The sequence below is a fragment of the Sparus aurata genome, chromosome 23 (assembly GCF_900880675.1).
Source record: "Sparus aurata chromosome 23, fSpaAur1.1, whole genome shotgun sequence".
Classification (NCBI taxonomy): Eukaryota; Metazoa; Chordata; class Actinopteri; order Spariformes; family Sparidae; genus Sparus; species Sparus aurata.
In genome coordinates, this window is record NC_044209.1 from 3,336,902 (window position 1) to 3,363,278 (window position 26,377).

General features: G+C 40.8%; 1 protein-coding gene and 2 long non-coding RNA genes across 5 annotated transcripts in view; 1 reads left to right on the forward strand and 2 right to left on the reverse strand.

The window, feature by feature from the left end:
- igf2bp1 (insulin-like growth factor 2 mRNA binding protein 1) overlaps positions 1-13,790 on the reverse strand; it is a 63,080-nt gene extending 49,290 nt beyond the window's left edge. For all 3 annotated transcript variants that reach the window (XM_030407930.1, XM_030407929.1, XM_030407928.1), the window contains exons 1-2: positions 13,052-13,790; positions 11,850-11,910 (exon numbers count right to left, since the gene is read on the reverse strand). In XM_030407930.1, coding sequence (XP_030263790.1) covers positions 11,850-11,910; positions 13,052-13,226 — 236 coding nt within the window. In that variant the 5' untranslated portion in view covers positions 13,227-13,790. The remainder of the gene's footprint in view (positions 1-11,849; positions 11,911-13,051) is intronic.
- LOC115575693 (uncharacterized) lies at positions 12,163-23,613 on the forward strand. Its single transcript, XR_003982713.1, has 3 exons — positions 12,163-12,510; positions 20,075-20,129; positions 23,040-23,613. It is a non-coding gene; the product is annotated as an uncharacterized LOC115575693 (long non-coding RNA).
- On the reverse strand, positions 19,351-25,284 carry LOC115575692 (uncharacterized). The gene is made up of 2 exons (XR_003982712.1): positions 24,696-25,284; positions 19,351-19,731 (listed from the first exon to the last, which is right to left on the reverse strand). It is a non-coding gene; the product is annotated as an uncharacterized LOC115575692 (long non-coding RNA).
- Between the last annotated feature and the right edge of the window lie 1,093 nt (positions 25,285-26,377).

A 26,377-nucleotide genomic window follows, 5' to 3' on the forward strand; every position in this document is an offset into this window, starting at 1 on the left:
CCCCAACCCCCCTACAACCCTCCCTCCTTTCTCTCTTCATTTCTTGGTCTTTCCTTCTTCCCCTTCACTGCTAATCGCTCCTCATGTATGTGACGGTGTGGCATGCACGCACCAGGTGTGTGTGCGTGCGTGCGTGTGTGTCTATGTGTGTGTGCCCAATTTATTTTTAGAGAGTGAAAGAGCAAGAGACAGCCAGAATGAGGGTGAAAAAACAAGAGCAGGAGACACAGAGGGAGAGTAAGAGATGGAGAGAGAGAGAGGACAGATGGTTTGAACCAGTGAGAAGAAACAATCAGAAAGATGGGGCGTAGAGGAGGAGGAGGGTTAGGAGGAGAAGGAGGAGGGGGAGGTGGGGTAGTAGGTCTTCTTAAAGAGACAGGACTCACTTACCCCTTCACCTACATAAGGCCTCTATGTGTCTCTGCTATCCACTCTCCTTCACCTTCTCCTCGATGTTGTCATTTCTCTCAACATTTTCACACCATCTTAGTGTCTTATTTTGGCTTCTGGACCATGAGCCTTTCTTATCACATTCTTCCTTCTAATTTTTCTGTGATTAGGGTTAACCATCTGCCCTTTTCTAACGCTAACTACCATTTTTTAAGTTAATCTGCAAATGGAGACATTTTCTACATTTTCAACACTTTATACTAACCATCATTAATGACAGGTTAACTTATACTACTGATAATAATGATTAATAGTTATTTCACTGTCAAAAAACAATACAATGCTTCATAAACTATTTAATAGCAACTGTAAAGGTTTATAAAAAAGCAGCTAACACTTTGCAATGAAACGACTGCTTAAAGAATGGGTTTACAAAGGGTTCTTTTAAAGTTGGTGAATTCAAATTGTAGCAGCAGAGGTGGCGATATCCTGAATTTTAGGCCCTGGTATAGGTCAAGCTCAAAAATCAGTGGATACTTAATGCAACATGACAGCATCTTTTAGTAAACCTTCCATGGTTAACTCTAAATCATTTGAGCTCTACGCTCTCAGTTTGTAACATCAGCTGTCTATCACGAAAATGTAGTCAAACCTGAATGACCGCACTGTGACATCATCAAGGTTTTTTTCTCAGACTTGGATGGTCTGCCGCTGGGGTTCTCTCAATTATAATAAAACAAAAAGACATAAGTAACAATAAATGTTAGTCTCCTTCTCTGATTTCTTCCTCACTCTCTGACTCGCTCCTGGATGCAGGTGACCAAATGAGTAAAATTTCTCTGGCTTGAACACTGTTGGAAACATTTGGATAATGAAATTACACAACTCAGGAAGGTCTAGTTTTTTTTGTATGCAGAAAGAATAAAAGTGTCAACACTGAGATCCAGTTTGAGACAGAACAGAAAATCCCAACTAGGAAGTACAACACCTTCACACCACAAAATGTCCACAGTCATTCCTTCTTTTCCTTGTCCTGTATGAATGCAACACTCCTCTCTGCACTGACGCTTAATGTTGCCCTAAAGTAGACCCAGCAAAACAGACATTTGTTAATAGGAAAATGCATTTTAGATTTGATTAGATAACTTCATTCATCCCCAGAGGGCAAACTAGCATGGCTGTCCATGCACATTGACAAATAAAAGACACAAAGCCAAAAGGTCACTGCGGACCGCACATGAAAGACAAAGAGCTATTGCAGTGACCATCACAAGTGATGTAACTTAAATCAAATCCAACAAGATAAACATAGGAAACAAAAGCATTTTATGGCTCAGATTTGCTCAACCACTGCTCCTGTTCAAAGCCAATCCGATACTGACACGACTCCACACTGTCTATTCTGTGCAAAAATACCCTCCATAGTTCAGTCAAATTCTAAAAATACTCCATTACAAGTAAAATATCTGCATTCACTTCTTTACTTTAATTAAAGTAGATAGGTATGAGTAACAAAATGTACTTGAGAATGGCCCCTCTAAGAGTTTTATTACTGTTGTTGTGTTTATTGTTATCATTAGTGTGAGTCTCATTATTGTTGATGATTAAGACGAGTTACATTGTAAAGCTGCAGCTGGTTAAGGTGGAGCAAAATTTTAACTAGCTACCTGCTAGCATGTTGGGCATTTTCATCTATATTAGAAAGTTGTTGTTTTTTTTTATTCAGATCTGCATAAAATGTGGATACCATCCAGCTAAATACATCAGATTTTTTTCTTTCAACAACATCCCTGCAATATAATTAATAATAATGTAAATAAAAAAAAAAAACCTCCCCATCTGGCAATGTTAAAGAAAGTGAGATAAAATGGAATCACCTGGATCGCTTTGTTCAAATCTGCACCAAAACTTAATGGGGTCTATTCTGGGCTAGGACCCATCCTCCATCCAATTTTCATGGAAACCAGTTCAGTAGTTTTTATGTAACTCTACTGACAAACTGACCAAACAGACACAGGCAAAAAAAATAAATAACCTCTGTGCTCTAACTAACAACGCATAATTGTTCTGTAAGATAATGATGCATATTAGTTTAACTCTCTTGTATTCCCCTCAGAAATTAGCTGGAATGGAGGCATAAAGTAGCTGCGAATAACCAGGAAAGTAGAAGAACTATTTTCACTCAAGTAATTCAATACTACATTTTACCATACCATTAATAATACCATTAGGACTGCAGGTTATGATTACATGTATCAAGTATTTATCTGTTGATTATTTTCTCAAAAAAACATTTGTCTGCTGGCTACAATTTCCCACAGCCCAAGGTGATGGTAGTAGTAAAATTGGTTATCTAATTCGACCTACACTATAATCCTACTATCATTAATGAGAAAAAAAACATTGAATCCTCACGTGAGGAGCAGGGAATTTTGTGTCAGGTTATAGTCTGTTTAGGATCAAAGTCTGTCTTTATGTTTTCACAGACTGTGTGTCCTGGCTGAGCCATGACAGAGGCTAACTTCCTTACTGCCTGGAAAAAATACTGGCAATAAAGATGCATGCAGGATGAAGATACTCTCTTGATTCAACAAACTCAGACTGCTTAATTCAGCTCAATTTTAGAGAGCACTTCTGTAGAGGACAGAGACTGTGAATTCTGTTGCATATTTTGTGCAGTGTAGTTTCTCTTCACAGCAAGTATAGACAGAGCGGTTCATAACTCAAGAGTTTTAAGACTGACTTCAGAATATCCAAAACTATTGTTTGAGCTGATTGCGCCACTTCTCTGTGCACAACCTGGCCAGTTTGCAGTGGAAAACCAAAGATGTTCTGTAGGAGCTGAAAAGCACAGCTGGAAAGAAACAATCCGCTCTGTCCTATTCACTGAATCTCACAACTGAGACAATTGATGGTTTAATGCAAATACTGGACACAAAACTAAACCACAGAATACAGTGACTGACCACAGACATGCCACTAGACAAACATGCAGAGGAGCAGCAGTCTGTCTAATCAGATTACAGCTCGGCTATCGCTGAAACAGTTTGTCCAAGATGCTCGAGAAATGCAGTTCAGCTGACGTCAAATTTAAAACACATGCATCTATGTTTCAGTCTCACTGGATCCCCTCATCTGTCTGCCTGCCTGCCTTTCTTTCTATTGCTTATTCTCGGCTCCCTTGCAAAAACGCTGGAATGGTGCAGAGAACATGGCAGCATGCCAAGGGAGGGAGAGAGAAAGGGAGGGAAAACAAGAGAGAAAGAGAAGGATAAAGTCAGAGCATGCATGTGGCTAAGAGAAGCAGGCAGGGAGGGAGGACTTATGGGTTCCTCTCCTGTCTGCACAGAGCAGCCACCTCCCTCGATGCTCGCAGGTAATGCTGCCAGACGATTGGTCGCACCCCCCTTGCTCCCTCCGCCCATCGTCCCCTCCTCCTCCTCACCAGCCATGAGAGAGGAGAGGAGAGGAGAGGAGAGAAGAGGAAGACTAGCCATGGCGTGCTGCTACTTCTCTGAGCCTTTCTCTCTGTGTGCTGCTGTGTGAACGCCACACACTTCCTCACAGGCATGGCACAGGGCAAGGGTTTTTAGTGCATTTAAAGTTGCGACACACTTTACATGATGCACAGAAAGAGAAATAAAGAACACAGCTACAGAACAGAACAGAATAGTTGCAAAAAGGTTGCAAAATACAAACTGAAATAGGAAAAAAATAGGAAAGAAGACAAAACCAGCTGCCAAGTAAAAGTGTTGAGAAAGAGTCTGATTCAGGGGACAAAGAGTAGGAAGACCAACTCTTACAACACTGTGATTTTTTTGTGATTCTTACAACATGGCTGCAGACCAGTTCCTTTAAATGACAAGACGTACATACATCCAAGCTGCTGTCTGGTGCATTTTAGTAAGTTGGAACAAATTACACAGAAAATCTGGTTTCTTTGGCCACCGATTGAAACTGAAGAAATGCCTTCTGCACAATATGTGAGAGAATCAGCCTGATGTTGCAGTCAAAGTGTATGTTCAAACACATTCGGAGAGCGTTTTGGTAATAGAGCAGAGATTAATAAGATACAATGATGTCATGAAATCATGCAAATGGCAGCTATGGGAAAATCCTGGACATCATCTGGAACGGATATTTATACTGTCACTCTCAACACTCTCTAATAACAGCAGACATGCTGTGGTTCAAATCTGGCCAGGCTGTTGAGGTTTGACTCACATGCTTCATAAGATTATCAGGATTCTATGGCTTTACAACCAGCGTTTAAGCATCCACACTGCTGAAGTGTCCTTGAGCAACACACTGAATGACCACCAGCTCCGAGGGTGCAGACCACTCTGACCTTCATGCTCCAAAACAACATGGGAGCAACAGTCTCCATCAGACAGGAGCAAGAGTGAATGGAAGTCAGCGAGGGTGGCATGCAAATGAACCAAAAGAAGAATGAGGGGCAGTATAATAGACCAAATGAGCATGTTAACAAAACAGCATGGCAGTGCATCACTGGTGTTTTTACTTGTTGCTTTCACAGACAACTGAATGACTGCCACTTCTGTCAAATAAGGTTCTTAAACTCAGGTTGCAGATAAGTGAGGTCACCAGTTATGAATCATGAGAAAGGCACCCCAGAGATTCTGATTGTGATGTGGACAAAAAGACACTTCCTGCAGCATTTGTTGGGACAATAAATGCTAATTTAGAGACATTTCTTGACTTAGACTTGCTGTGCATTTGCATAGAAACTTAGAAAAGGTGGAATGAATAAAGTACAGCAAAGCTACCATCTGTATCTGTACGGCAAAAGCATGTGTTATTATTAATTAATGTGGGACTTGGGGGGAGGGGGGTGTTAGAAATCAGGATTTGGTAATTTTCTAACTTCAATGCCAGTCCTTTATACTTGTGATTTGGATGTTAAGCTGTTACCAAAATACAGAAAATAACAAGGTTTGTGTTTGAATGCCACATAAGTCTGAACTGATTTGGAATAGGAACATAGGAACTGTGCTACATAAGTGTCCAGGGGACGTGCATAATGGAAATAGAGCAGTAAAAGTGAGAACACACAGGTCGGAACTCCAGTGAGCCACATGACATGATGTTTCTTGTAAAGCTGGTCTGCAGTGTCAACAGGAAAATTGAGAAATGTTGTGATAAAAATATGATCTTGGTCATTTTGCATGCCTCCTTACTTCAGCTAGTCATTTCTTTACCACTTACAAGCTGATGTGAGCATCAGTGAAGCTTTATCTTACACTATATAAAACATATTTAATACCTCTACCCTGAAATGAACTGACTTGCCTACCATGGTCCTACACTGGCCACTACTCACAGATCAGATCAGATCTTACATCTTGCAGTGACACTCAGCGTCTGCATGACTCCAACCTGTTCAAAGCCTGCTCTAGTTGTATTCCCTAGCTCTATCTCAAACCATCAATACACCATATTCTAAAAAAAAGTGTGTATTATTATTGACCTCCCAGGGAGTCCTGAGATAAATTAGAGGATGTTGTAGGATGTTTAAAGGGATAAGATATGAGAAAAATATTTGTCTTCATCAAAAATCTGTTTTTTTCTGATTTGCCCCTGACTTCTTCTTTTCTCATGATATGTTAAGCATTCAGACCTCTTTGGGAGCCTCAGGAAATCCTTCAAATGAAACCATCCAGTGAGAATAAGAAAAATCACTCTGCCCTCACTACGTCTACAATCCAAGATGACGGTGCAAGCCAGACACTGCTATTGTCATTATCACAAAATGAACAGCTACACATCATATGATGCCATATGAGTTTTAAACACGGCTTTTAAGTTAAAGACTTCTTGCCAGACTGATCTGCAAGTGCAGCACTGAAAGTTTCTGGATGACTTGTAGAAAATGAGTAGATGACTCGTAGCTGATCTCAGTTTTCACACTCTCAACTTGCTTTTCTTTTATTATTATTGCAGAGGATGAGAGGATTTTGTAGATCTCCAAAATGGGAAACTATTTTACTATAAAATGAGGTCCACAGTATTACGGTTTGGCCATTTGATGTGATGGTACATCTTAGGTTTAAATATTTAATTCAGTGCAAGTTACACATACAGTAGCTTCACTCAATTGCTGGAAAAAACTGAAGAAGTATACTGATTATACTGTCAATCACAATACATAATGCCATTTAGTAGGCTACTTAAAGAAATCTTGTTAGTGTATGAAGTTCTTCATCTGTCCTCCATGTTTTTTTGTTTTCCAGTTAGCTTCATCAAAGCACACTCATAATAAAAAACACAAAACAATAAAAATCCAGAAAGATCCTGATGGCAGTCGATATGTTGACATGCCTCAAATGTTATAGCTCTACTAGCACACAACCAAACCCCCCAAAGGAGACACACAAGCAAATCATTCCACAGAAGCTTAAAAATTACATTTGACAAAAAAAGGAAAAAGCAGCAATATCTGCCGAAGAGAAGAGAAGAGAAGAGAAGAGAAGAGAAGAGAAGAGAAGAGAAGAGAAGAGAAGAGAAGAGAAGAGAAGAGAAGAGAAGTGTGATTATGTGGAAATGCTGTCTACATCTATGGGATTAATGGGCTGGAGATGATGGAGGGAGGACAGAAGGAATGACTCACTAAACCAAGTGGCATTACTCTGGTGTGTGATGATCTTTGATTGATTGATGGATTGGTAGGTGGGAGGGAAGAAAAAGAACCAGAATCAAGCCACAAAATCATTACCTTGGCTTCGATCAGATCAATGCACAACAAATGTGTTTTTAAAACTGTGTTTTACGTCCTCATCATTTGGGGTCCCACAGATCCCACTGCATGGTGTTCAAATAATTGTAATAATTAACAAGTATTGAAGCAACACTTTACAACATACTTAATTGCATATTTGATTAAGGCGATTCACAGAAATGATCAAAAAGCGTTGCCATTACAAGAAATAAAGAAAACATTTCATCTTTTACACACTACATAACATATGTAGGAACTAATCGGCTTTATATCATTTTTTTAGCCAAGACTGTGATATTAGGTGAACTCCTGTCAGACTTCCAGTGTTATAAAACTCCAATCCAACAGATTGGGGATGGCACTGCTGTGCAAACAATATCGTCAACGTCTATCACAAAACATTCAAAGCAGGTCTGAAGTGTCTGACACCCATTCATTTCTAAAGCGCACTACTGAAACATCACACATCATTGGTGGTTCAAAACTATGTTTATAAATAATTATCGAAAGTCATGAATGTGATGAATCAAGCAGACAAAGTAAATTAGGTGTGTAGACATGTTAAAAAGGGCTATCCGAATGCTGCTCAGTCCAGCTCCTGTCCAGGTGCTTTGTGCTATTGTTTTCATTGTCTCTATACAGGGGTAGCCATTATGAATCAGGCCACAAGCACAGGTACATATAAACAATTCAACAAGAAAACTATAGTTTTCAGGCAATGCTAATAGGCCTGAAGCATAATGTGTAACAGCTACAGTCAGGGAACATCCATGTCACTGATTTGTTTCTATTAAAAAAAGACATTGATTTATCTTATCATCATCAGTCCATCTGCTCAGTGGGGAAATCATATCAACAACAGCTCAGCTGGAAACACAGACAAAAAAATAAAGATATTACATTGATGAGCAAAGTGCACATCCTGAGGACACCCGAGCCCCATTTTCACAAAGTCACTTTTAGAATCAAACTGTATAATAATAATTACTGTGTTTGATGTCATAGCTCAAACACTGTCATTTTCAATTCCTACATTCTGCTGCAAATACCTGTTCTCAAAGAACAATTCACTTAGCAGTATACACACATACTGACAGCACAGAGTAAGTGCATTCAAACATGCATCACTGTAGAAACAAAAAGCAAAAGCAAATAGAATCCAATGAAAACTCTGCAAATGTAAAATGGGATATAAAATGATTTACAATTAAGTATTTTTTTTCAGTGAGTGTATGTTGTGCCACATTAACACTGGGTACTTTGGCACAAAAACTCTGACCAAGCATATTAAAAAAATCTAAAAAGTGTATTTCATATGCTTTATAACTGCAACAGACTGGACAGCATTTTCTCATTTCTATTAAATCAAAAAGGGCACACTCTCATCAGACAGACAGTTTAAAGGGAGCCCTGTTTGTCTACCCCTTCTGTTATTTATATTCTTAAGCTGTGGGGGGCTTTTAATGATTTTTGGTAGGCATCTCTGCTGTTGTAGGTTTGCTTTACACTCACTCACTCACTCACTCACTCACTCCAGGAATTCGATACATTTTTCTGTTCGGAGAGGATGTTCCCTTTCTGAAAAACTCCCCCACCCCCAGTCACACACTTCAGTCCCCCGACTCCTGCTCTCCTCATAGCTCTTCCCTCTCCCCCTCTACCACTCTTGCTGACCTCAGCCTGACACACATTTCAATCAACTTCGTGATGAATATTACGACTGTCTCTGAAATGTAAATCCCTTCCATCTTCATTTTACAGCGGACATTTTTTGATACACACACGCACGCACGCACGCGCGCGCACACACACACACACACACACACACACACAAAGCGTACATGTCGCTATATGGCCAAGGGTCAGGGAGCAGCCATGGGCGGCGCCCCCTGTAGACTGTGAGGGGCTCCGCACAAACACTTATAGAACAGAGAGAAGGAATTGAACCTTAGAACTTCCCGTTACAGGACTACCCCCTCCCCCCTCCAACACAGGGGTTTGTTCCCATTGAATAGCCGACCCCTCCCACACCAACACACACCTCCATTGAGGATCCACATCAGAAAAAAACGGTATTAGAGCCACTTTGTGGCGTTTATGTGACCATATAACATCATTGGTGTTTTTTAAACAAATACCAGAAATATGGTGACTTCAAGAGGGCAACGTACCACCCGTCTTGCACACACAGCAGCAACAATACACCTGCTTACATGACTGTGATGACACCACGGTCACATTAAGAGGAAACCGTTCATATGTGACGAAGGCGCTCGTTAAGAACCGGAAAGACATTAAATACTGAGAATTATTAAACTACTCAATCTAAAAGCACACATCGTCAAAAATCACATCGTCTGTTTGCGCAAACGTTCATTAAAAAAATCTGCAACTCATCTACTGTTGTTTCACAGCTAAGACATTTTAAACATTTACATAATAATTTAAGAAATTCCCCTGAACTCAAACTGACACATGTAGATGCTGTGGCTCGGCAGCTGGTTGACATCAATATTTAAGCACGATCATTTCAGACATAATTTTGATAATTGGGCTCTCGCTGACTGAGTATATGAACGGCCATTTTAAGATTGGGCTTTCAAAAATTGGTTTGCGTCATATGAACCCACTCATGCTGCGTCCGTTTGTATCTTGAAACACACAAGAACACACACACAGATGGAGTAGCCACTTGTGCTACCACAGGGTGAGTCGGGCGCTCAGGAGACCCGGAACTACTCAGTGTTAAATCAGCAGCCTGTACAGTTATCCTGCTTCATTCAGAGCTTCGCCATTTTGCCCTCACTGCCTGACGTGGAGTGACTCCACTCTGCGTGGACGCACCACGTGTTATGGAGCCACGGAAGGCCTCGGCTCGCTCACGGTGGCCCCCTTCTCACAAGTCATCTTTATCATTATTGCTCTTCAAGGTTATCGCAGAGAAGGCGTGGGACACTTCGGACCAACACAGCGCCATCAGAATAATTTACCGACCCGCTGGGAGATTAGAAGAAATTACAGCCTGCTGCCATGTTGGTTCTCTGAACAGGGCGAGTGACCTGCTACTGTAGCCTGACAATAACTGACATCCAGCCTCGCTGTATATCGCTGGCAACCTACAGAATCCACACACTGCAGGAATTTCTGCGCTACAGCCATGTTGTAACACTTCTTCATAACCTCCTCTCATGGCGCAGGGCGCGCGCCCCAAACCAGGTCAAATTCAAATATCTGGTCACTTTCGCACAAAAAGCGACGAACACTGATTACAATAAATATCACAGTTTATTTTTAGGACAACGATGAAGCCATAGGATGTAATCTCCGTTCACTATTCTTTTTGATCAAGGGAAACACATATTACGCACGCGTGTGGCCAAATGGCGGAACATGGAGGACTGTGCTCACTGCTCACCGCGTATCTGTGCCAAAGGTTACAGGCATGAATGATGATCTATAGAGTTCCATAATACTTGTAAAAGCAGGTCAAGTCAGGCTCCTAGCATTGAGCAGCTGATTTACACTGGACCCCAGTTTATCCTTTGGACCGAGCAAATGTTCCAGTCGAAGCTACAGGTTAATTTTGTCAATTAAAATTCTTTGGAATGGCAACAAACCAAATAGATTGTTAATGCGCTGATAATTACACCACTGTCCAATTCTACCTATTACTTATTTCACGGCTGGCTACAAAAGCACGAAAGCTCAATATAATATTTTTTACAATATTATCCATATAAACTCAAAATACACAGCTGAGTATTTGCAAGAAATCAATACAATTTAACAGAACATTTATGCTGAATTACTTCAACATTTATAAACAATTAGGACTCTGTTTAATCGAATTAACTTAAACGTTTACATTTTGGCTGGAGCAATTTTACAAGCCAAAAAAATACTATTAATATTATCATCATCAATATCATTATTCAGAGTATTAAACGTGACTCCTTCAATGAAGTATTTTTATTTTTTTTTTAGCTAGGGATGAATGTGATCTAAATATGTACACACACACACATACACGCACGCAAACACACACACACACACACACACACGGAGGGGGGGAGTACTAAATTAGTGCAATAAATCTACATGCGTGGAAATAGTGCACACGCAATTAATGGGATATAAATTCCACTTCCGCGGAGTTTAAAAGTTGCAAACGTGACCACGGAACTACCACAGGTAACACATTTATGAAATGCATATTTCCCAGTTTCTTTCAAAACCGTGTTAAATAAGTAAAAAGTGTAGATAGATTAAAGGCTGTTGGGCTGTAGGACGAGCTGGTGATTTTGATACAAAGAATGTATCAGTACATGTTTACCGACCTCCCTCAACCAACAGCAGCAGCACTTTCAATTGAAGAGAAAGCCCAGAATGCTTCTCACAGCACGGCAGGCAGCTTCAGCTAGCTGTCACCAGTTCAGTTTCACAGCAATGGCCGACAAAGTTGAGGCTCCACACAGCCAAACCAAAAAGCACAACCAAACTAGCTACGACTGCTCCGAACGTAGGCTCCAATGGGCTTTTAGCACAATGTGGGCACATGTGCACGTTTCAAAACAGTACTTACTACCCATTAACCAGATAAATAATTGTGTTCGGCTCTAATTTGATGAAAGAAAGGCCTGGACAAGGTGATGCAACACATGAAAGGGGGTTCACAGAGAAAGGGGGAGGGGGGCAGGATACAGAGCTCAATACTGTTCAGTACCTTTGCTTTTTGGGGACGGAGTGCTCGACTTCAATACGTTTCCCCTGAAGTTCCACTTTACCTGAAAAAATACAAACAAAAGACGGAGAATCAGAACACACTGTGGCTACATGCTAACTGTTTACTAGCTGCTGCAGGCCTATGAGAGAATATGGAGTATTCATGACACAAAGCTAAAGTGGAGGACTCCTCATAGCTAACTTTTGTAAACCTGCAGCTTAGGAAAGAACTACATTCGAGCAGAGACGCAGATGAGAGGGGGACAGGTTCAGAGGGCCCAAAACAAGGCTGAAAAGTAACAGAGCAAGTGGAATGTGCAGTCACGTCACTTGTGTCCCATAATGAGCTACTTGGACATCACAGATGCACAATGACAACCAAGCGGTTTATTATTTTTTCCTCCGGGACTGCTGGTGTGTCTTTAAAACATTGCAAGTGTGTGTAAACGGGCCGTCTCTGGGCTCCGGCTGTTCCGTCAGGTTTTAATGTAGAAGAAGCAGAGGGAGCTGACAGGCATGGCGACCTTGCCTCCTCACGTTACATGTAGGAAATCATGAGAAATAGGCTACAAAGCCCTGACGCCATGAGTGAATCGAGCCCCAACGTTAATGGTGCTACTCAACGATTATTTTGGATTCGTGGTGGTGTGAGGCCTGTTTTGGTAAGTGCACAGGGTAAGGTGTATTTTTATATATCTTTGTCATAGTGGAGTGCCGGCTTAAAGGGGGAGGGGAGCAGCGAGGCTTCATGCTATATCACAGGCGAGTGCTCAATGCAATGCTAGGCGTGCAACAGAATGCACTCACATACACGTATTAGCCCCAAACGCACACGCCTCAATCATCACTGGATTTCAAGTGGTTGTATTAATAACTTGGTAATTATTATGAAGGGGGAGTGCTGTGCGTTCGCCATGGGCTGCAGGCTCTACCGTATAGCTTAAGGCTACGTTTATACTACGTGTGACCCTCCCCCTGCAAAAGTTGACTGGCTCCCCAGGGCGTACGGTATCAATAAAATAATTGTGGGAATATTTTTATCCGGTTTGTACATGTAGTAGCCTCGGAGCTGGAAGGACCGTGAAACTGGGCTACACCGCCGAAGGTGGGCATGCAGCCGTGGCTCTGTGTACCGCTTCTTTAGAATGAATGAAACTAAAGGTGGAGGGGGTGTTTGGCGGTCAGAGGTCCACCTTAACTCACCAGAAAACGTCTCGATAGCCTTCATGGCCCACTGATCGTCCGGACAATCCACAAACGCATAGCCGGTTTTCATTAGAAACTGTCCGGAGTATGGGATCTTGTGGTCGTCAAAGGTTTTCCCTAAGTCCTCAGCAGTCACGTTGTCGCTTAGATTCCCAATGTATAGCTTGTGCATGGTGGAAATTGTTTTTCCAAGTCCAAAAAACGAAGAAAAAAAAAACAAAGCCCGGAAATGCTAGAATTTAACCCAGCGAAAAAAAGTTTATCTCCTGAATCTGCTAATAGCGCAACAAGATAGTGTCACACTAACTGAAAGTGGAAATCTCGCTAGAGGGCAAGAATATCTCAAAAATATTTTTAAAGAAACACAGAACGGAAGAAACGTAAATTCTCGTTAGGAAAGTAAAATAAAAAAAAAGAGATTTTAGAAGTGTAAAACCAGATGGTAACGTTGAATTTAGCCGTAAATCCAGTAGAATAAGTGGAGCAGGAGGAGAAATGAATCCCTTGACTTGCAGCCCGGCCCCAGCAGACGAATAAAGCAGCAGCCTATAGCCTCTCTATCGCACTGTGGAGGAGGTGGGTTGTACTGGATGGATTTGGTGATGGGTCTGTGGTGGAAGAGTGGGAAAAACTATGGCGGGATCAGATCGGGAAAATGTTTTCCTCTCTCTCCGCCTCTCTCTCTAGTTTTCTACCCTTCCCCTCTTTCACCGATCCGCCTGCTGCCGGCAGCGGGGTGACGCCGCCCCTCCGCCGACTCCAATTCGCGTTTTTTTTTTTCTTTTTTTTTTTTTTTTTTTGTTTGCAAAGAGGAAACCACGTGGTCTATTTGGAGTAGGTTAGAGAGAGGAGGAGGGGGGCATCCCCTTCTCATCCTAGGGTATTCACCAGATGAGCGCGTGTGTAGTCTACATGGGCGCGCGCATGGGCACACAGGCAGAGACCCCTGGTTTGTAGTACTGCGCTCGCGCCAGTCTGTACTGTACTTGTGCACTGTGTGTACTGCGCTGGGGCTTTTATGCAACACGACGAGGCCACACATGCGCTTAATGAGATCCTGCTCGTGCGGGTAAAGATTATGCCATATAGAGAGACATGGCTTCCTCCATAGTACAGTCATGGTGGCTAAAAGCTAAGGCCGAGAGATTTTTTTTTCAGGCTTCGAGCTGGTTGTTTGCCACAACTCACTTCGGCCCATAGCCTTGTCTTTAGTAGCTGAAAGTCGGGTGGGGAAAATAAGTCCCCATTTAGATATAAAGGCACCGCCTGCTAATTCTATAGCCGAGTACCCCCACCTCTCTGCTGCTCCCACCCTCTGGGCGAATATGATGCGTAGCTACTTAAGAAGTTAGTCGTCATGATGTTACATAAATGACCTATGGCGAACCCCAGTTGTTTGGAGCAGGGGAACAAAGGGTTGAGGGCCTCAGTTTTGTCTCAGGGGCCGCTGCTACTGGATCCTACGGAAACCCTCTCCCCCACCCTGCAACACATAGCCTTCACCCACATCCACATCAACCGAAACAATGTGTCAGATATGGCGGCGACGCAGTGTAGCAACGGCAGAGTCCACGCTGCTGTAGCAGGGCGGGGGTCCCTGCAGCTCCCAGTTAACCTGCACCGCCTTCTGCTTTTAAGACACCTAATTCAATTGTTGTGAGTGTACCTGCTCAGTAACGTCGTAGCTTCCAACAGGCGACACCTGAGTCGAAACATAAAGTTAGCTGAGTCCGCCCCACTCTGGCAGCCGTGTTAGTTTTTGTTTGACTGATTTTCTCACATTACACTGCGTGGAGCGCACAGGAGACAGCAGAATGGCGCAGTCGCCTGGCTACAGCACTACACACGCGCGCGCCCCTCTGCGTGGATGGAGCATTTTTCAAAATGGAGGCGCACAGGCCTGCCTCTCCCCCACACGCATCCACAAAGTGACTGCGGCTCATGATGGCGCTCTGTGTGTACACTGTGTGCATACATGACGCCTTCATGTGTTGGTAAAAAACATTCGACAAGTGTGGAATTTTATTTGAAATGACTGTTCCCCCTATGTGAGACACCATTTTAGACTTTATAACCATAATGTAGACGCCCGGAGGTGACGCGTCACTCTCCTGTACGCACTGGGTTAGAAAATGGCTCCTGTGCACAAAATGATTCGAACCCTCAAACTGTTTTAATGGTAACACTTGCTTCGTCATGGGTGACACCTACAAACGAGATAATTTCATTATAAAGCATAGCTTCTTTTTTTTTTTATCTGCACATAGGGAGAAATATGTGTGACTTTATTTGGTTAGTGTGCATTAGACTTATCAACAAAACTCAAATTCTCAAAATATTCGCCAACCAGCCCTTGGTTTTTAAATTTTCCTTCATAAGAATGTCTGTTGTTGCACCATATATTAACCCTGGAAGCATACAACTAGCTTGTTGTGGGACATAGAATAACATTAATAGACTTAACATTTTACCATATGTTAATCCTAGATTAATTATCATATCCAATATTAAAACCCTAGTTATGACACAGCTTACTCATGGTAGTATATTAGATGAAACAGCCTGAGCAGTAGTGTGGAAAAAATTAATAAGAACACTTTTTGGAGGAATACTGTAATTATGCAGTAATACCAGCTCCAGATTATGATCATATACTGGTAAAGCCTGACACACTCCTCCTCTCTGTTGCTTTGAACACACACACACACACACACACACACACACACACACACACTGGTCACAGGGGAACTGACAAGGTCACAGGCTAGGGCCTCCAGGGGTCGAATAACCTCATAGGTTGCAACATATTTTGAGGCTTCTGCAACAAAAGGAGTTTGTGATTTTTCTCAGGTATTGTAGCAAAAAACTGATAACATCTGTTTCATTAAACGGGCTGAGATTGCAAACTAAAGAACCTAATTGAGCTGCATTTGATGGAGTTTGTCCGGATTGTACATATGCTACTTGTGCTGTTTTCAGACTTATTGTTTTTACAAAGGGTTCCTACATGTCCCCTATGGATTGTAACACATTGTAAAAGTCTTTGGTGATCATTAAATTGATTCTTATGCTTTCCAGTGATAATGTTTAACCTGTGGTAGTTTCCCTATTACGAAGTGCAGTAACTATTCTAAGACCACTCTCAGAGCACATTATTTGAAACCAGATCTCTAAAAGTTTTCTGCATTGAGAAATAAATTAAGCTCCTCCGTGAGACTCTTGACCATTATTTATCATTACTTATTAGAATTATGTATATTGCATAAGGTGAAACTTGTGACACTGTTGTTCTTTCTGCACAGCAAGTTTCCCAAAGAGACAAACGCAGAATGAAACCCATTGTTTTGGAGTGTGAAGTGACTGCTGATAAGACGGACTGTCCCTGACCACTCAGAGTTACTGTCCATGTGCTGTGATCTCAAACAAATCAGCACCTCCCGAGACGTTTCATCATAGTTTCCCTCCTCCCTCACTTCTCATCCTCCCCCTCCTCTTTTGGCACTGATTAATTCCTCTCCTCTTATCTTTCCTTCAACCTCAAACAATAGCACCTGTCCCAGAAAAACCTGTCTATGGTCTCCCTTTCTTTGTTAATTATGATCTATAGACAAATCACAAATTATGTTGTTGTATCTTCTCTTACATTGGCTGAAAAGGAAAAGCTTCATTTTAAAATTTCAATTCCTCAATTACTTCAGTTAGATGTGTACTGGCTGAGTCCAACTCAAATACATGGTCAGAAAACAGACCAGTCATGTACAATGGTGGAGCACATATGTAGATCTTTTACTGAAGGAAAAGTTGCAGTGTTAAATCAGCCAGACAGACTTGTTTTTACCTTTCCTTTATTGTGTCATGAGGCATTTCTGTGCACGAAAAAGGTCTGCAAAGTGAAAAAGCCCAAAGTCCACACCAAAGGGAGTTACTCTCTCCCATAGAAAACACTGCTCCTACACTGCCTGAAACGCCTGGTTTGGAGTCAAGCCTTTACCTCCGTAACGTATGTGAGTCACTATGTAACAGGCGTTATATATATTTATACATTTATACATATCTTATGTATTAAATGTATTTATATATTTATTATAAAATATATACATTCCAGTCAGTCAGCAGAGACACAGTTGCTACTGCTATAGTGGTTATTTTAGATCACTCTACCTTGCTCGTCTGACCAGCCCTAGTCTGCCTCTGATTGGCTACACCCTGCCCATTAAGCAATGTGCAACTCTCGCCAAAGATTGAACAGAGGCGAGATGCCTCACTCTGTAGCTAAAACAGAGTTTTCAAGCACAGTGTGAGAGGGAGGCTGCAGCAATGCACCATATGAGAAAAATAATGTGATTTTTGAAAATGACTGTATGTAAACCTATTCGACGAGGACCCCCAGAAAAAAGTATGAACCTGAAAATTTGCATAATATGACCTCTTCAAATTAACAAAAATAAAGCACTTCTATTGTAGAGCAATGTGCCACTGTGAGTGTTGTACTGTTATATTAAATTGATTATTATTACTGATGTTGGTTTTATAAGTAGCATTTTAATGTTGAAGGTGCTTGAGGGGGAGATTTTTAATAAGGTGCAACTAAAGAGGATTGTCATAAGTGATTAATCTGCCCTATAAAGTAATAGTTTATTCTCTAACACATCAGAAAACTGTGGAAGGAAATGGCAATTCACAATTTCAAGGAGCCCAAGTTGAAGTCTCTAAATTTCTTAAAATCTCAAAAAATATTCATTCATCGTAATATAATGTTAAAGGAGCACTCTGTAGTTTTGGGGCAGAAATGTTCATGTGAAAAGAGAGATCATCATTAGTTAATATTTTTCTGCCTCAAAAAAAATAAATAAAAAACGTTCTTTGTTTTCATGATGTAATAAACAGAGTAAACAAACTGACCTTACAGGATAACACAATTTCATATGGTTTTGGGTAATAATATGTATATCGGCACTGAATTACAGTATTTAACCCACCGGACATAATTTCTTACTCAAATAGGAAATTAATTTTTTATCAATTTTTTTTACTCATGCTCCTTAACATTGGCATCATTGGCATCATAAGATTGTGTCAACAGCCTTTTCTTTTGTGTGTGTTTCTGTGTGACTGTGTGTTTTGGGGGAGGGGTGTATAGGTCAAAGGCTGTGAGGAAACAGGTTGAATTGGGCGGGAATGCAGAGGGAGGAGACCAGGAAATGCAAATTAGTTCATGCTCCTTACGTCATGGTGTTGCATGTGTTACTTAAAATAACTTTCTTGCATCTTCACAATGCTGTGTGATGAGGTAATTATGCCATTCTATGACTGATTGACATTCACTCTTACTTTCTATGGTGCCTCCAAACCAACCAAACTTAATCAACACAAAGAAATGCATTGAAAAGAAATATTTAGAGGACAAATGCATTCCAGCTAATGCCTTCCTCAGTGTACAGCTTTCAATGTGAAAGAGACATTAAACAGCAAGCATGCTACCCAACTAGATATTCAAGACAGAATTACATTCCAATAATGGCTATTAAAGGCCAGTAAAGCGCACCTGGAAATTGTATGGATATTTGTATGTTTGCTGGTGGTCATTTCCCATCCTGAATCTATTCTCCTGACTGCCAGTGAAGCAACATAATCAAATCCTATGTTCATTTCTCACAGAGCTGAGCCATCAGAGAAATTGTAAACTCAAAAGCAATTGTAAGCATTCCAGTTATGTGCAATTTTTCACCTCAAGATCAGAAGAATCAGACTACACAGAGAACAAACACCTGTCTCTAAAGAGTTCAACATTACATCTAGACTACATATAAGCTTGGTGATTCTTCATGATTTTCTTACTGTCATCAAATCCCTTGAAACGACCAAAACCAGCACTGACTGTATCTACTAGTGTGTGTGTGTGTGCATATGTGTGTGTGAAATCCTGGTATACATTTTGTTGTCCACATACTATTAAAACACATCTGTGAACCACACTGTTACAGTGGGGGGCATCTTCCTCATTACCATGAACACACACCGTCCTGCTGCTCCACATTCTAACTATAGTGCCAGATGTGGATAAATCCACTACTGAAAATAGCCCCAACAACTGCACTACTTCCTCCTGTTTGACTAACATTTACTTAAAAGTACAGGAAATTAAATCATGAAATGTATATTTGTGAGGCATTTTTAATGTTGCCAACAATAAAAGTGACGCAAGTGTCAGGGTCACATGTCTGTGGAATGAGGAGTGTTTTTAGTTGATGGGGTGTGAAGTGTTAGGTGAGGCAATAATGGAAGCAAAAAGCAAGTCTAATTGAAGCAACAGAGTTTATAGCAGTGAGGTTGATTTACAGGTCAAAGTGTAACTGAAGTCAGAACTGCTCTTTTATAAGCTATCATCTCACAATGACAAGAACCAAGAAGAGCCATGACAGACCATTTAGAAAATTGCACAATGGCTGTTTATAGAGGCTCAAATGAGCTTTACATTTAAGGGTATCTTAATGCTTTAACTACATGACAAATCTCTATTCAGATTTTCCCTCTGTGGCACTCCTTAGCTCGGGGGTCTTCGTCCACTGCCTGCTGGTAGAAAATGTAACTTGTAACTTCCATGCCTTCCTGCAGAACCAAACGAGCCGGAGACAAGGAGTCCTCGTTAGATGACCTGTGCTGTAACGATGAGGCTGCTGAGGCAGGAAAAAGTCACATAGTCAGGGAGATCATAATAAGATCCAGGCATCATTTATCTATATCTAAACAACAACATTTGACAGTAGATTTTTATGTTCTATGTTTGATTGAGACTATAATGGATTTTGTAGTGCCTGGTCCCAGTTCAGCTAATTGCACAGATCGGCTTATATATTGCATGTTGATTTCAAAAACGTGTGCTCTCTGCTGCATTCTTTTAAAGAAGTGTAATGTGAATCAGGCTGATTATAGGTAATAGTTTTGTTTAGTCTCAACACTTTGATTTGCTCTCCATTGCAGCCATTTTCCTGTTAATGGACTTCCTCTTTATCTCCACAGAACTTCCTCTAATGCTAAGAGAACAGAAACACTTTATAATGATCATGAATAAAAGGTAAGTTTGTAGTTAAACATCAGTAATTTGACTGTTATAAAGTATGCATTTATAAAGCAACTGTTAAAACTGACAAATAGTTAATAATTACTGTGTAGTTATTCTAAAAATATCAATATGGATCGTCAACTGACATTTATAAACCTTTATAAATGTTTAATGATTGCTATAAAAAAAAGCATTTCATCGTAAGTTAACAGTGAAAAAACTATTGCTCCAGTTAAATCAACTATAAATGTACAGTTTATTAATGCTGGTTAGTATAAAGTGTCACAACTTGCATGTGAGTCACGTGTGAACACTTCCTGTCTGCTGCTCGTAGATGTTGGTTGAACGTATACAGATACTTTTCAGCATATCTTCTCCCCAGCGACCCCTTATAACATGACATCAGATGTACAACCTCGTGTTGGTTTCCTTTCCTGTGATGTGTTTGGTCAACGAATTGTCAGAAAATTATGAAAAATGTTCATTTTATTTTGTGTTTAGTGTTCTGTTGTAGAAGAGGAAAAACATCAGATAATTTTCACATTTGAGGAGCAGAAAACAGAACATTTGACACTGCTATAGTTGGCAGTTATTTTTATGGTTTACAACAAATCAATAATTTCAATTCAATCGTATCAACCGGCATTTTCTTCTTTACAGCTCAAAAAATGTGTTTTGACTAACGGCATGCATGAAATGGCTTTAAATGATAAATCACAAGAGAATGAAGAATGCAGTCTACTCCACCAGTGGTTGTAGAAGCTTTCAATCATGTCACAAGATCTTTATCTGCAGTTGGATACAGCGAGAAGTCAAAATTCTCCGGTTCACAGTAAAAAATTGCATTTCAAAATTCTTTCAGTGACATCAGGGCGTGTGTTGATGAAGACCATGTGATACGATTGAAAGATTCAGAATATTTTTTCCTGGAGCTTTGAAAAAAGGCTTCTCTTTAATTTGTTCAACCACATGGCCATGAGAATGTAAATAGATGGACCTTGAGTTAAACTGACCATTGTTACGAGTTGACTAGTGTCTACAAGAGAGGGACAAATAAGACCAGTGGAAATAAAAGCTACAACACAAACTTCTCTGTCTCATTCCCTCTGAGATAATAGACATCACATTTAAGCTGATCAGATATATAAATCAAATTTAACTCGAGTTTAACATCTCCATTAATCTGACAAGTATGATGAGCACTTTGACAATCACATAAGTTATAAGGGATAACATCTCTGTAGACATTATTAACCTCAGCCACGATTTGATACCTTAAAGTGTTGAAAGAGAAATGTAAAGAAAACTTTCAAAGTTATGGCAGCATGATAAAATAAGCCCCCTACACATTGCTTTAGCTTTACACACAAATATTAAGAAATCATGTAAAACAAATTACATTAAAATGATTGCAGGAATGTAGTCCTTTTATTTCTGATATTGGCTTAGTACGGCTGTTTTATCTGAGTAATGATCAACCAAGCCCTGTACAAGGCCACACTCTCTCTTTGTTTAACTAAAACATGTAATTATCCTGCTTGATTTAATTAACATGTTTGAGAACAGAGCTGAACAACAAGGATGACACAGAGCATAAGACACAGACAGGGTGAAATAACACACTGTCCCTGGATAACAGTGAACTCATTGTCAGCACATTATCAGACAACCTAGAGAAAGTGCTCAATATGGAAAACAAGGTCTATTTATTACTCATTACAAAGTAAAGGTAAAGAGTGAAAAACTGCTCATGTCCCACTGTTTCATGAAGTGATCATTCCTTGGATTTACAGCAGTGTTTCTTATGCTTTTGGACTGTTTGCTTTCGCTACATACACCTGATATGTGTTAAGAAGCGGTAATAAAGACCAGGAATTCATCTGTTTGTCTCCTACCCTTTCCTGTTACAATGATAGCCCTACAGGTTTAAAACCTGTTAGAAACTTTGACATCATTCACTGCGGTCAATGGCTTGAAGCACTTTTTGAAGATCCCCTCCAGCCACATTTTAAGACAAGAAAATATTCTTGTTTGAATAATTGATAGTGATAGTTGTCTTTATAAAGTGTTTTTCCAAATAAAAGTCAAATAACCAGATTGAAAATGATAAAAATCACACCTGTTTTTTTTTACCTCAATAGAAAAATCCAGAATGTGTGCATATGCTAATGATCTAAATACAGTTGGACAAAAGATTTGTGTGGTATGTCCAAGTGTTTAACAGAGAGTTCAGTTGAGCTCAGAGAATGTGTGAAAACAAAGCCATCATTCTGTAGAGTGATGCTCAAACATCACAGTGAAGAAAAAACAAGTTTGACTGTAGAGGGATCTCATAGTTAAATCACACAGGAGAGGGCCACTGACCTTACTCTCACTGCAGCAGACAGATCAGTGAGGCCACCCCATCCAGCCGACTGAGGTGCCCTGCTTGGTGGGGACTTGTTGGGGGGACGGTTGTGGCTAAAGAATGGGAGAGTGTTTATTAATGTTCTACTTTTTTTCCAAAATGAATAGGTAACTTTTTTTCCTTCTCTTGCAGTTACACAGAGATGACAAAGATTGAATGGGCAGTTTGTTGTGAATAATGATTTAGAGACAAAAGTGAGTGGCGTTTGCTTTTAAAGGAAAGAGAGTCAAATCATTAAAGGCTGGCAAAAAGTCAGTAAGTGGACCTTGAGATGGGAAAAATTTGTGAAACAGATTTCAAGTTCAAGAATGACCTTTATGTTATCAAAATGTTTTCATTTGTTTTCTTTTACATCCCCATTTAGTTTCACTAAAACAGAGCCTGAATGTTTAATTTAGGCTTTTTTTTTTCATCACAAACTGGAGTTTGCTGTATTGGTATATGTCATGCTCAGACAGAATTCGACATGCTTTCTTTCGAAAATGACCAAATTGTTACATTCATTTACTCCACAGGCCCTGGTTTGGTCTGAGGGTTTCTATCATCACTGCAGCCTCAAAAAACACAACCAGCCTGTTTTTCATGTGGAAGATCCAAACACTCAGGACTGGAGGCCGAGATTGTTCTTATCCACAGCAACAATCCAACACTTACATGTATTTTTTAAAAACTAAATATGTTTAAATGGACTTGAGGGAAATGTGACTAAAATGATATAAAGGTCGTGCAGAACATTTCGCCACACAAATTGAACAATGCAGAATATAAAAGTTTTGAAATTCTGCGAATTGGAAATAAAATAATTGAGGTTGAATACGGCAAACATTTGAGTTCAAGCTATTTAACAGGATGGTCTCACACCACTTTGATTCAGTCGGAGAGGTTGAATGTTAACAGCAACACTCTTAATCAAAATACTAAATCAAATAGCTTGTTTCTGCTCCACTTCCTGCGCTGACGGAAACAGGATGTGCTCACAGCGACCGAGTGGAGCAGCCTCACTTGACAGAGAAAGTCATTGGGCATATTTTGTATGCTTCATTCAGATGCTGTGTTGTACAGGTGTTTGACAGAAATGTGTATAAATGTGTTTCCTGAAACCAGCAGCGTGGACCTTTTTCTTATCTATCACTTCAGTGTGAGTCAAAAGTGTCGTCCACTGGATAATATAACAACAAAAGTACAGAAGCAACTTCAGAAAAATGTTCTCACAGTTAATGTCCAGAGAATTGCTCACTGTCAGTGGTTATAATTTGTATTTGTGTGTGTGTGTGTGTGTGTGTATGTATATATATATATATATATATATATATATATATATATATATATATATATATATATATATATATATATATGTATATGTATGTATACATACATATAATAGCATTTCACTTCACCATATTTCCAGTGTCAACCTGCAAGTAACTATTGACTGTCGGTCAAATCCAAATATCTCAATATAACAAACTGCTGCCTCAGTCACAGTTGCTGTAACATTCACTTTGCTCCCTGCAGTGACAGAGAAGAGGTTTCCTCAGTTGCAAAGTTAAAACATCAGTGTTTCACATTCACTGTTTTTTCAGGTGAAACACAGCAACACGTGTTCACACTGAGCAGAGTTCGCTGATCACACTGGGCTCATGTTTCACTGCTCACAGACCTTCATGTCACCACAGAACATAGTGCCAACGTTTCTAGAGGAGAGCTTTCATGTAGATCAAGTGTTTTTAATCAAGAAACATGAAGAGTCAGAGCTGAACGCACTTCTGTCCACACACACATTATACACATAAAATAAAGAGCGAGGATCAGTGTCAACGAATCAAAAGCTCCAATTTAGGTGCGCACGTGGACAACATCAGAACGAATGAAACGAGTGCCTGTGTGTTACTCTGAGAAGGACCCGACACACACACACACACACACACACAGAGCGACATCACAACGTCAACATGTCCAACCACGAGTGAGGACAGGAACAAGAGGGCCGGTTAGAAGAGCTGCATGTGATGTGAAGTGAGGTGATCTCAGTGGGTGATCTCACGCAGACACGTTCGGGATCTCTGAGGAGCTCACTGCGAGCAAACTGAAGCTGCAACCACACATTTGAACAACGAATAAACCGTGAACTGCTTCAAATCAGTCAAAAATCACATATGCTGCACACCAACCTGCTCACAAAATCCCCGCTGAGTTTCTCTATTTCTAATGACCTCTCCACATCTTGGATCCACGGTGTTCTGATCCAGTCGTGCAGCCCGGGCCAGGTCACACGGTTTCATTACAGCCGCTTCGAAAGGAGGTAAAACTCACATTATTTCAAGGAGTTAAACCATTTGTGCATCGGACTCACCGACCACTGGCTCCATTAAAGTAAAAGTCCAACATCCCTCATGTGGCAGACAGCGAGAAGACCGGTGCTGCTCCTCCACTGCACACAAAATGGAGAGAGTCGTCTGAGCGGCCCCGCTGTGTGGAGACACACCAACACAGTCCTGATGACAGGGACAGTGTCCATGTTCAGGCTTTACAGGTGGAAACTGAGACAGAACATCAGCTGCTGGTGAGAGATGGAAAGGTTGTCACGACGTCACAGATGATGGAAGAAAACAGTGTTTCTGGGTTGTAAACACAAAGAGGGGTTTCTTAAGGAGTCACATTCACCCAGGCTACCTTTAGCTCTACCTTAGACATGTTCTATCAGTTTCTTTAAATTGGACTTCAACTTTGGTTAATGTCGCCTAGCTGCACATAGGCTGTCCGTCCTGGCCCATGTTAAAGTGGCTGTAAAGTCAAACAGCTGACAGTAAAGGGGGCTAAATGCCCTTCTCCCTTCCAGTCCAGACAACTACCTCCACCTAGCGGCCGAGCCGGGTCACTTCAGCCGAGCCTGCGGTCCTGTAGTGTTGGGGAGGCCGGGGCCTTGGGCCGAGAGGCCGGCTGATGCGCAACAATAATCCAACTATTAGTAATATAAATATGACTTTTTTTAGTTTGAGAAAAATATCGTGATTTTTTTAAAAAATTCTTTCAACTAATTTAATCTTCTTATGACTGTGCTTAACTTTGAAGCGACCCTCCTCGGCTGTCGTGTCCCTCCTCGTTCCTCTCTACAATTTGTTTTTATTATCAATATATCATCAATATCATTTTATAATTGATGTATACTGGAATGTGTGGATTTAACAGGCCTATTCTGGTCTAACGGGAAACAAAGCCTCTCGTTAAGAGAAAATACCGTTTCCGGCTTGACACCACCAATCACACAGCTGCTATTATTTGGCGCATTTATTATGCAGACTGTAAACGTCAGAGGTCACAGACAGCGGGCCAACCGGCTCGAGTCAGCAACACCGCCGCCGGCTGTCAACCACCGGGGCTGGATCCGCAGAGGCCCTTGGAGGCCGAACCCGAGCCTGGCTATCGAAAAGGTGAACGATTTTTCATCAATAACCGGCATCGATCATGAACCAACGCTCCGCCCACTGACATGTGGATATTAATTCTCCGCGATCCGCACCCGCGGCCCGCGCGGCGGAATACTTCAAAGCCTGTAATCGGCCTGATAAAGGCGCGCGTGTCGGCTCATTCATCTCTTTAAGGGCTGAATTATAATGCGCGTTCCCGACGCACGAGCGCACTCTGATGGAATATATGGACAGTGAAGGATTAAGTGGACGAATCATGTTCCCACATGTTGACTACAGGCTAACAGATGAAAACAAACACGCGTGTCATTCCATATTAATAACTTCAAGTCATAATCAGCTAGAATGATATCAACAGCAATTATGATACTATTCAATTGCATCAAATATTTTGATTAGAACCAGTCAAATCTGTAATCCGAGTA